The 12,164-nt window shown below is 35.6% G+C and overlaps 1 protein-coding gene across 1 annotated transcript in view; it reads left to right on the top strand.

Moving 5' to 3' along the window:
- The first annotated feature begins 2,338 nt into the window (after positions 1-2,338).
- Positions 2,339-12,164, top strand: part of Utp20 (UTP20 small subunit processome component) — a 94,744-nt gene continuing 84,918 nt past the window's right edge. The window contains exons 1-8 of the mRNA XM_015482871.2: positions 2,339-2,563; positions 3,465-3,545; positions 6,900-6,966; positions 7,069-7,201; positions 7,656-7,844; positions 10,229-10,310; positions 10,999-11,136; positions 11,644-11,799. Of these exons, the coding sequence (XP_015338357.1) occupies positions 2,519-2,563; positions 3,465-3,545; positions 6,900-6,966; positions 7,069-7,201; positions 7,656-7,844; positions 10,229-10,310; positions 10,999-11,136; positions 11,644-11,799 (891 nt within the window). The 5' untranslated portion in view covers positions 2,339-2,518. The remainder of the gene's footprint in view (positions 2,564-3,464; positions 3,546-6,899; positions 6,967-7,068; positions 7,202-7,655; positions 7,845-10,228; positions 10,311-10,998; positions 11,137-11,643; positions 11,800-12,164) is intronic.

The following is a 12,164-nucleotide window of genomic DNA, read 5'->3' as shown; positions in this document are numbered from 1 at the left end:
TTTTTTTTTTTTTTTTTGAGGTTCTGGGGATTGAACCCAAGGGCCTTGTGCATGCAAGGCAAGCACTTACTGAGCTATATACCCAGCCCTAGTGGTGATGGGGTTCTTTTTCTTAAAAATGAAACAGTACTAATTCTGTGGAATTATTAATAGTTTCTGTCATTCTCAATATTCATCTACTATATTTATCTCCTTAGCACTTATCACACCTGATAGTCTATAAATGTATATGTTGATTTATTTTTTTATATCCCTATACTAGAACATGACCTTCCTGAGGACAGGGACCTCAGCCTTTAGGCCAAGGCTTGTCAACTGAGTAAATGAGAAATTTTTTTTCCAACTAGTATCTGGATTCACTTTTTGGTCACAATAGGTTCAAGTTTTCCTGGTTTTTAGTGTTAATGAGATTATCATCCTACTTCCTCTTGGGGCTCTGAGGACTCAGGAGTGGGATGCTGTAGTCAGAGAAGCCACATTCTGAGAATCAATATATTCTTCTTGATTTTAGAAAAGTAAACTGAGACTCAGATAGCAGTGGCAGAGCACTTGTGTGAGTCTGGGAGCCCTGACAGTAGAGATCAAGCTCCTATGCACAATGACATAGCAATTCTTATTCAAAGAAGCAACTGTCCAGTAACAATCAAGACAAAAATGGATATGAAAGATAAGTGGTCAATTTAACTTATGTATAAGTTACCATTCTTTTAGTTTCCTTGATTTTTCATTTTTCTCCCCATTCTCTATTGTCCCACTAACTATTACCAAAAGCAAATAACAAAGAAAAAAGGGGTACAATTATTTGGTAGCAATTTTAGCAAGAGATAAGGAACTTTGCTTAGAGTAGGGATTCCCACCTTCAGTTAACTGCAGGCTTCAAACCTATGAAATCATCTATACATTTTAGTGTGAATAAACTTACTTACATTTTTCTGGGGACAAGGTCTACAGCTTTGGTAGACTTTCCTGAGGGCTATGTGATCCCTAAAAGGATAAGCATATCCTAAAGAGAGCAAGAGAAAAAAATAAAAAAGGCCAATTATTAGCCTACTGGAAACCAATTATGGGGCATCTCAATGTTTTATGATATTTTGTTATTAAAAAGTAAAATCCATAAATTCTATGGAGCCATTAAAATATTTTAAATGACCTTGCAATGACATTGAAAATGTCTGTGATATATTGACAATAACAGTTTCAATATGTTGTGCCTACTGTACTTTTTCACGTGATTCCTTCCTTGATCCTTGATCCCTTAATATTTTGTTTCTTTTCCTCCATACCAGACTGTATTTCCAAGGTAATTAGACTGTCACATTGTTATATCCAACAGTGATTTCTCTACCCTCAGTGTCCAGGACAGCTGCCCACTGACTCTGTTTCCATTCCATGACTAACCCATTTCTACTTCACTGATTCTCCTACCAAGTCACCAGTATCTCAGGCTTGAGGTATTTAGTGGCATTTAATGTATTTAAGTCACACCTTAAGTCCTGACGTCTATGCTGATATATACAGCTACGTATGCATGTCTACTTAACATCTCTCCTCGGCTCTCCCCCAAGATGTAAGGAACTCAAACTAAATATTTACAAACATAATTATTAATATTTTCTCTTGTTCACTCCTAGAATACTGGCCCATAGTAGACTCTAAGTAAATATTTGAACGAATCAATGTTAAGTGTGTGGGGATTATGTTTAAAATTATATCTAAAAACTGTGTATATTATAAAATTGTACAATTATTTAAATATATGCTACGCATAGACATTAAAATAGGAAAAAAACACCAAATGAGTTAACAGTACCTGAAAGTAAAAGATTTTTCTTTAAATTTCCTTTTCTGTTTTTAAAATTTATTCCAAGCAGAGTGGTCATCAGAATTTAAAAGCAAGTGACCTCAGTCTTAAATTCGGACACCAGCTGCATAATCTGTTTCCTAGCGTGCCAAAGAGGCTTGAAGATACAACCCTCCTTTATGCTTAGCGTTCACAATCAGCTTTACTGTGAAATTACGAATGGAAAGAGCTTTTGCACGGTGCAGGGTAATAGTGAGGAGCAGCTAATGTTAGCTGCTAATGATGACAAACTTAGTTGGTTTTTTTTTTTTTTTTGCTTTCCTGAGGGTGCTGGGATCGAACTCAGGGCAGTGCTCTAGCATGAGCTACATCCCAAGCACCACGCATGTTTTCTTTTATAATAAAAACACTTATCCTGCTAATAAGAAAAAAAAAAAAACACACAGCCACGTGCCAGCCAGGACAGCGCAGCCCCGACCCTCGCCCGCTTCCGACCCGTGAGAGTGCGCCTGCTCCGACGCTTCTTCCGCCCACGTGACCCACTCAGGCTCCACCCCGCTCCCAACATGGCGCTGCCCTGGAACTCCATCCGCACGTGAGAAAGACTGGGCCACTGAGACTCGGAGAGTATCGCATGCGAGCCACTTTCTCCTGGCAGCGATCGGTTGTAGCTTCGACCCATTTCGAGGCCCTCCGTGCCGCTGCCCCTCTTCAGCCATGAAGATAAAACCCATTTCCCACAAGGCCGAGAATACCTACCGGGTGAGCGCGAGTGCTTGGGCCGGGAGCCGCGGGTACCTCCTGCCTCAGCTTAAGACTGGCACAGGAACTCTTGGGGCTGCAGAGTCTGGGCAGAGCGTGGGACACTTGTCAGGAGGCTCTGGCGAAAGTGGAAGATTCCGGGTGTAGTATAAGTGGAGAGGGAAAGTTTTCAAGCTTTCGCTGACAGCTTGTGAGATTTGGGCCGTCCCGGGTTCCTTTCAGTCTAGAGTGAAATTTATTATCCCAGAATCTCCCTTGGTTTTTTATCTTTAAAAACCGAGCGGGAGAAGATAAGTGACTTCCAGCTAATGGCTACTGTAGCTCTTTTTCTGGGTGCTTCCTGGCAATTTGTTTCCAGGTTTAAAAATCACTCTTATTGCAGGTTTAAAAATCACTCTTATTGCAACAACTTAGCTGGGTCCCTGCGCTTGTGTAGTGGTGTGAAACTAATAAATCCAGATAATCTAATCGTCAGCGTTTACCTAGGTTTACCAGTCTAGTATGGAAATCTTATTTGAAATGACATAGCTGGAAGAACTTAATGCAAATATACAGAAAAATTAATTATCCTCCAGTAGTAATGCAGTGTCTTTGTTTAAAGTCTTGTGCCATTCATTTATTTTTATACTTACCCTTGTGTTTCATCAGTGATGCTTTCTTTTAGTTTAAAATTCGTTTATGTAGTTTATGATTGATAGAAAACACAAGTCTGAAATGCCAAGCAAAGCATACATTTATTTGTAATGATTGCACATAAGGGTTTTTGAACCTTTACACTTTTTTTTTTTTTTTTGGTTTCACAAGAAAATTGCCCACATATGATTATTATATAGCTCTCAGATATTCAAGATGCTATAAGTACTAAATGATAATGTATCTTAAATATGCTTTCCCTCCCCAGTTTCTTACATTTGCTGAACGATTGGGGAATGTGAATATTGATATTATTCACCGTATCGATAGAACAGCAAGTTATAAGGAGGTAAGAAAATGTGATATTAGAAAGTCTTAAAGTATTTGTGATGCTTTTCCTGTATTTTTTTTTTCAGTGTTCTCTATTAATAAAAGTGATTTCTTTTTCAAACTATTCTTACATGAGCATGAAATGTATTAGACCTGTGGTGTCTCACACAGAAGCCATACTTGAAATGTAAAGAGCTCGTTCATATGTGGCTAGTTGTTATCATATTGGACAAGTATAGATAGGGAACATTTCTTTCCATCCTTGCAGAAAGTTCTGTTGAGTGATGCTATAAAGGCAGTTGATTTGACTTGATAATCAACTGGCTTTTGTGATTCAAGCCTTTCCTTTTCTCTTTTGCATTCTGAGCACTGCTGCATATTTGTATTATTTTAAAGTGATTTTGATGAAGTCACTTTTCTGGGGCTTAGTTTCCTCTATTAAAAAAAATTGGGGGGTTAGACTACATGATTTTCCAGTTCAAATCACTTCTAACTATGTCATCCCTTTGGACAGAAATCTTCCTCATTTTACTGTATCAATTCATTATTCCTTCACTAACTAACCTTTTAAGGTCTTGTATAACATGCCTTTAACTTGAGAATTCAGCTTTAGTTTTTATTCTTCATTTGGCTCTAGTCAAAGTCTACTCACTGTGTCTTTGAATGCATTGTGTCTTTATAGGTTCAGTGTGTTAAATCATGTTACCTAGGTAAGCACATAATGCTTTGGGAACTCATAGTGAAGACAGAGTACCCTAAATGCTTTGGAGGTATAGAATGTGGTGTCAAAGAGGTGATCTAGACAAGATGCTACTTGAATTGAATTTCATTGTTTGTATAGATTTTGGCATGGCAAGCAGGACAGGGAGCGCTATTCCAGGCTGAGGGAGAAGCCTACATAAAGGAACAGAGGCTAGGAAATTGCATGTCACATTTAAGGCAATACAAAGAAAGAATTTCATATACCATTCTAAGTTCAGATTTTTCTTGAAGCTGTGGGAGTGAGAGACGTGAATCAAGCTTTAAGTTTTTGATCTGCTTTTAGTGTAGAGGAAAGAATGGGTCTTGAGTCAGAGCAACCAGTTGTAAGGATCTGGTAGTCATTTTAAGTAAGAAATTATTATGGGGTAGTTCCAGTCAAGATGGAGAGAAGGGAAAAATTCCAAAGATACTAAGGAAGTATGACCTACTGGATATGCAGGAAGGAGGAGAATGGTGTTAAAGGTTTTGGTTCTTATAACTGGGTGATTGAGGATGTCACTTATCAAGATAGAGTTGTACGAAGAGGAGCATGAGTTTTGGAGAGAATAATTTGTTGCATTTGAGACTAGTAGAATTTGATATTCAGTACCTATGGACATGAAAATGATACTATTCAAAAGATATTTGGGTATATGGATCTTGAGAATAGATGATTTCAGATGTAGAATTAGATTTGACATTCAGCAGATGGTTTATAGTTTAAGCCATAGAAAAGTTCAAAAGTACTAAGGGGTAGAATGTTAATTTAGAGAGCATGGGATAGGATCCTGGGCTGGGTGGTCTAGAATGGCCTCAGTCACATGATTGGCAGCTGGCTGGGGCTTGTTGGTCTTGATTCTCCTCATGCCTCTTTTTCTCCAATAGACTAGTCTTCTTTTTATGATGGAGAATCTTTCCAAGAGAGTAAAAGTAGAAGCTGCAAAACTTCATAAAGCCTTGCTTTTGGTGTCACAGTGTCTCTTCCATTGAATGTTATTGGCCAGAGCAAGTCTTGAGGCCAGGCCAGATTCATGAGATTAGGAAATAGACTCCATCTCTTGGTGGGAAGAGCAGGGATGTGGTATGTCATAAGTGTCTGACATGTGTCAGTCAGTATGGAATGCTAGAAATATCTTTTTCATTTAGATTTTAAACTGTAATGTTTAGTTTTCTTCTACCTTGGGGGTGCTAAATAAAATTTAATGGGATTTTCTTTTTCCTATATTCTCCTTATTTATTTTTATTTTATCTCATTTTTATCTTTTAAAGTTTTCAAAGCACAATTTAATGGAAAAAAAAATTTTTAAATATTTTTTTAGTTGTCAGTGAACCTTTATTTTATTTATTTATCTGTGATGCTGAGAATCAATCCCAGTGCCTCACACATGCTAGGCAAGTGCTCTACCACTGAGCCACAGCCCCAGCCCCGAAAAAAAATTTTTTTGGCATGTTGTTCAGGTATGTGCCTAGGTATTTTCTGTCTCTGTCTTTCTCTCTGTATATGTATGTGTGTGTGTGTGTATATGCATATATACACATGCATGGTAATGATTTACTTATTGGCTTTATCTTTCAAAGAACAAAATAATATATACTGTGTTAATGAGATAACCAACATGTTGTGAACTTAGAAAAAAGACAATTCTCCTTATTGCTAAGGAAATCATCATTAATGGTTCAGTATATGTGTATTCTTCCACAGTTTTCTCTCATACTCATATAAACATACGCCAACATTTACAGAGGATTTTGTTTTGTAAAAATTAGATCCCAACATATATTTCACTATGTAACTTGGCTTTTGTCACTTTGGGAATATATCAACATTCAATATCCTCCTAGTTTAATATAAAACATAGTGGGGTTTTGTTTGTTTGTTTGTTTTGTTTTGTTTTTTAATGCTGGGGATTGAACTTCTTTTTCAATAGCCACATAATATATTTTACTACATTTAGACTATAGTTATTCCAACAGTTTTCCTATTGTTGGACTTTTAGGCTGTTTTGTTTCCACTATAGTAGAACTGAATATACATTTTTGTACTTCTATGTTTGCAGTTTTTTGTTTCAAAAAACTAGAGTTGCTAGATCAAAGGGTAAATCTATTTTTAATTTTAATAGAAATGCCAGATATCTTCGCCATAAAGTTGTAGCAGTTATTTCCAAAATCACCATGAAAGAACTGTAAAGAGTCCGCACTTTTTTTTTTCTGTGTCTAAACTTGCAAAAAAAATAAAATAAAATAGAAAAAGAATTTTTTCCTATATGACTATTTTGTGGGCTTTAGAGAATTATTCAATACAACCAAATCAACAAAGCATTGTTTTTATTTTACTTTTATATGTTGGTGCTCAGGATTAAACCCAGGGCCTTGTGCATGGAAGGCAAACATTGTGCTACTGATTTACATTTCCAGCCTAAAACTTTGTTTTTATAAATTATCTGTTGATACTATCATTTCTAATTGCTTTTTAAAGTGTTAGTTAACATACTTTTCAAAAACAACTAAAAAAGACTTTAAACTCTTAGTTATTGTCTTAACATATTAATATTATTATCATTATTATTATTGTTAAACTTTGTCATAGTTTTCTTGTACTTGTCTGATTAATGGACTGCTTTAATCTTGGCAGGAGGTTGAAACCTACTTCTTTGAGGGTCTGCTGAAATGGAGAGAATTAAATCTTACGGAACATTTCGGTATTTTAAATTTTGTTTTAATTTGTACTTTATATGTTCAAAACAGCTAAATAATAATGTGATAGAAAGCAGAACACATTCCTTTCTCTTTTTTTCACCCAGGCAAATTTTACAAAGAAGTTATTGGCAAATGCCAATCATTTAATCAGTTGGTCTATCATCAAAATGAGATCGTTCAGAGTTTGAAGACTCACCTGCAAATTAAGAACAGTTTTGCCTACCAACCCCTTTTGGAGTAAGTAACATCTTGAGAGAAAATTTGATATTTTTTTTAATTTTTAAGAAAGATTGTGTTTTATAGCTACACATGCCTTGGATCAGATATTTGTAATTTAGAAACAAGAAGAATTTACCTTTCCTGTTAGATCAGAATATCAGGAAAATGTGCATTATCATTAAACAGAATCCTAGGTGTGTAATTTTGCATTTTTCATGTACTCCTAAAAGAACCCCCTTTTTTTTTATACTATGGAAGCAGGTAACTACAACCTTGAAGGAATGTACCTTCTGACCTGATTTTTTTGTTGAACACTTTAAGATCTGAAGAATTTTGTATCTCTTAAGACTTGATTTAGAAGTATTTTTGAATTAATTAATCTGATGATCATAGGTAATCTATCATCATATAGATTTATAGCCTTTATTTAAAAAAAAAACTACATAATCAGTTTCTTCTTTTTTAAATCCAGTTTGGTTGTACAGTTGGCACGAGATCTGCAGATGGATTTCTATCCACACTTTCAAGATTTTTTCCTGACCATCACATCTATCCTAGAGACCCAGGACACCGAATTGTTAGAATGGGCTTTTACCTCACTGTCATATCTTTACAAGTACCTGTGGAGATTGATGGTGAAGGACATGTCCAATATATACAGGTGACCCTTTTCTCTCTCCAGTATGTTTTTTTATTTATATTTCTCTTCTGTCTGGCCACTTCCTGACTCTAAACTACCTTTGCAACTTGATGCCTAATTATTTCCTTATATAGAGTTGATTTGCCAGCCAAAGTGACTCATTATCTAGTCTAGCAATCTGCGTTGAATGTGTCTTGTTTATATTGACGTAACCTTCTCTCATCTACAACTATTGAAATTATACCCAGTCATCCAAACCTAACTTGGATTTCATAACTTCCAAAAATATTCCCAGGCACCTTTACCAGAAGTGAAAGCATTTGTTTATTATCATTTATATTACACAGCTTTCATTTTAACTATTTGTAGTATAATGCTGTTTCCTTAAAACCCATGAACTCTTTCAGAATCCTGTCTTAAACACTTATTTACCCAGCTACCATTATGCTTACTAAGCCAAAAGAGATACCCAATATTTTTGAGCTTATGTAAATAGGGAAGGAGAATGACTTCCATGGTAGCATTTTAAGGAAAGATTATTATCTGCTTAAATTTGGTATTTGATGGGATTTGGTCTCCTGATTGTTTCAACGTGGTAATCGCCACAGGAATACTTAAGATCATCGGTCAACTGTTTACCCGCTATCAGAAAGTGTGAGTATGGGATAGAACAGTGGTTTTGTGCCACCCCCTTTACCTGCCCACCCTTTTCTTTTAGGAACTTTGAACAAAGAATGAGAAAGAAGTATTTTTCTACTCTTGACTAGTTCTCTATGAAGCTTTGAATAAAATGATTAAAAGCCAAGATTGTGTCATTAACAACCTATGAGGTTTTTAGGGGAGTATAGTTTATTTGGTTTTATAACTTCAGCTGTCATAAAAACTATCACTTTTATGTCCCCTAAGAAAAGTTCTTTAATTCTAAATTTATTTGCTTTCAGTGTGTGACATCTTCGGTGGCCTGGATATTTTTACTTGAATATTGTTAAAACCAGGTTTTTAACACATCTCTGTTCACACCATCTTTTCTTACCTTTTATTTATTCCTGTGCTCATAAATATGAACTAAGGGCATACCTTGTACCAAGTCCCATTTGGTTGCCCATTTTTTATCAGTTATACTGACAGTCTTCCTGTATCACACCTTGAAAGCATATTTGACACAGTCATCTTCAAGGACTCTAAATCCACTTGATGCTGTTATGTACACACGTATTCTGAGTATTTACTGAATGCTCTCTGCTTGGAAGGCACTTGAGATATGGTCACAAATAAAAGATGAAAATCCCTCTTCTTACCAAGACATTTTAATGGGGGAGAAACATCTGGGGTACATGCCTGGCATGTTCAATGAAGAACATGAATAATAATAAGAGCAATTAGGTGATGTCAGAGTACTAGTAGATGGGGGCCAGTTCATGGTGGGTCTTGTGGACTACTGTAAGATTTTTTATTTCATTGCAGCAGATACTTTAATGTCTCTTGGGTCTATCCTTCACCATTTTCCTCTATCATCAGCCCAAGTTTGCATGATGTTATCAGCTTTCCAAGTGGATTACCTGTCTCTCCCCCCTCCCCTTTATTTTATCCTTTCTCTTGCTCCCAAATTAATCTTTCTGAAAGTATTTGTTATTTAGCCATTATTTATTAGTACCTGCTGTGAGGAAGAAGTTGTGGGGAACTAGGAATATGGCCAAAATGAGAGAGAGATTCATATTCCATGCTCTTCCATATTAGAGAGGCCAATTTATGTAAGTAATTTGTTATAGCTGCATGGATATGTGACCTTCAGCAGGTTACTTAGTCTTTCTGTCTCAGTTTCATTATCTGTAGAATGAGAGTAATAATAGTACTCATCTCATAGAGTTCTTGTGCTGATTAAATGAAAGTAACACAGACTAAGTTCTTGCGTAGAGGTAAGTTAGAGTTCAAATTAATCTGCTTGGTGTTCACAGCTATCTGTTTACCTGAGTAACTTTTTCTGCAGCTTTTTTCAGCCTCCCACCTTTATTCTCCCCTAGCCTCTGCATCTCACCACCAACATTCTTCCTCTTTGAGACAGAATAGCCTCCTTATTATTTCTTGACCATGATCAATGCTGCCTGTTCTGTCTTTATTCTTCTGTTTATCCTAACATTCCCTATAGAATTTCTGTCATTCAGAACTCACTGCTAATTTTAGCTTTTCATGGAGTCTTTGCTATAAGACCAGCACCACTGAATGTGAGACTCTCAAGTCTTGCATTTGACATGTCAAATCTCCCAGTAATTAAGATGTTAAACTTGTGTTATACCTCTTAGGTATTCCTCGCATGCTTAGCACAATGTTAGTTTTATTGCTGACATGTAGTATATCTTTATTAGAGTTATATGGTTAATAAATTGTCTTATTTTTCTCATTTATAGCATGTATAGTACACTCCTGGCTCATAAAAAACTACACATAAGAAATTTTGCTGCTGAAAGCTTTACATTTTTGATGAGAAAGGTTAGTTTGATGTTTTATATATTTGCTGCTAGTTGATCATCAAGAATCTGATGACCAGAAGTAGACACTTTGTAATAATATGACTATTATGGATTAACCTTTTAAAATACATAGACAAACCTGATACTACTTTGACTATATCTCTGTAAAGTTTAGTCTTTGCTCACTAATTAATTTGATGTAATTTGGGGTCACTCTTGTTATTTAGGTTTTGGTAACTTTCTGTGTGTATATTTCAAAAGTATTTTCAAATTCAAATCCGTAATACATTCACAGTAAGATGAACAGGAAGTTGTGTAACAGTTTCCTTGAAAAATGGTAGCGTAGTGTGATTTATGTTTGTCTAAAAGTTTCCCTAGTAAATTTTAGACAGGTTTTGTAACAACAACAACAAAAAAATAGGTATCACATTCTTCCACACTCATAAAATACAAATATATGATTTGCTTTAAATCATAGAATGTTGCCTTATGTAGTTTTTTGGGTAGGTATCTGCCTATCATACTAGTGAATTCATCACTCCTCTATGTGATTGTACAAACGAGAGTACACTATTATAGTAACTCAAGAACATTACAAATGTTTGTTTGCTAAGTATGTTTAAATAAGAATATGTAGAATAGGAAGTAAGATTTCTTCATTTGAATGTATTTTTGTTGAAAATATACTTTTTCATTTTATATTTTAGGTCTCTGATAAAAATGCGCTTTTCAATTTAATGTTCCTTGATCTTAATGACCATCCAGAAAAGGTGGAAGGTGTTGGGCAGTTGCTCTTTGAAATGTGCAAAGGAGTTAGAAATATGTTTCACTCCTGTACAGGCCAGGTAATTAATGATGGGAAGTTGTGGGTGGGGTCTATGTAAAAGGATTAAAGAGAAAAATAGAGAAGAATTAGGCAAATGTTATGGCAGAATGATAGATAACCTAGAACAAATACAAAGCACTAAGTGGGAAAATTAGAGGATTAATAACATTGCTTCCTGCTGTAGGCCCTAGGTACATTTTTTGGTTCTAATTAGTTATACTTGAGAGTAGAATGCTTTCTGACACATCAACCCTGGGTATGTTTACTTTCAGAGTCATTTCTATCTTCTTCATTGTGGATAGTAGGAGGTAATAACACAGATATCAATGGGCACAAGTAGGTAGAGAGGGTCAGTTGTACAATAAAATTCCCCACCCTAGTTTGGGAATTCCTTGGGTCACAGTTAACCATCAAAGCTCCCATATCCCTGGTAATTCTTGAACAGATTTTTAAGGTAGCTAATTTAGAATGGTAAATCACAGTTTAATACTTAAAAATAATTTAAATTGTTCTTGTATTACTACAGGCAGTGAAACTAATTTTGCAAAAACTAGGACCAGTTACTGAAACAGAAACTCAATTACCATGGATTTTAGTTGGAGAAACACTCAAAAACATGGCCAAATCCACTGTATTCCACATCTACAAGGAACATTTTGGTACATTTTTTGACTGTTTGCAAGTGAGTTCTAAGTTTTAAAGATGGGTATATAATAAGAAGTGTTGAGTGTTTTTTTTTGTTGTTGTTGTTCTGAGTCTGTCAGAGCACTCTTCTACCTACATTTTAAGATTTTCCTCTCCATTACCCTTAGTACTTTTTTTATTTGATATGATGTCTTGAGATACAGTGATGTATAGTGTTACAAGAACTTTTGGACACACCTGTAACCCCAGCTGCTTGGGAGACTGAGGCAGGAGGATTGTAAGTTCAAAGCCAGCCTTGGCATCTTAGTGGGATCCATCTCAAAATAAAAATAATTAATTAAAAAGTTCTAGAGATGTGGCCCAGTGATACCTGGCTTCAATCTCTGGTTACCCACCCCCACC

Source organism: Marmota marmota, unplaced genomic scaffold (assembly GCF_001458135.2).
Source record: "Marmota marmota marmota unplaced genomic scaffold, marMar, whole genome shotgun sequence".
NCBI classification, from domain to species: domain Eukaryota; kingdom Metazoa; phylum Chordata; class Mammalia; order Rodentia; family Sciuridae; genus Marmota; species Marmota marmota.
This window is presented reverse-complemented; position numbering and strand designations above follow the sequence as displayed.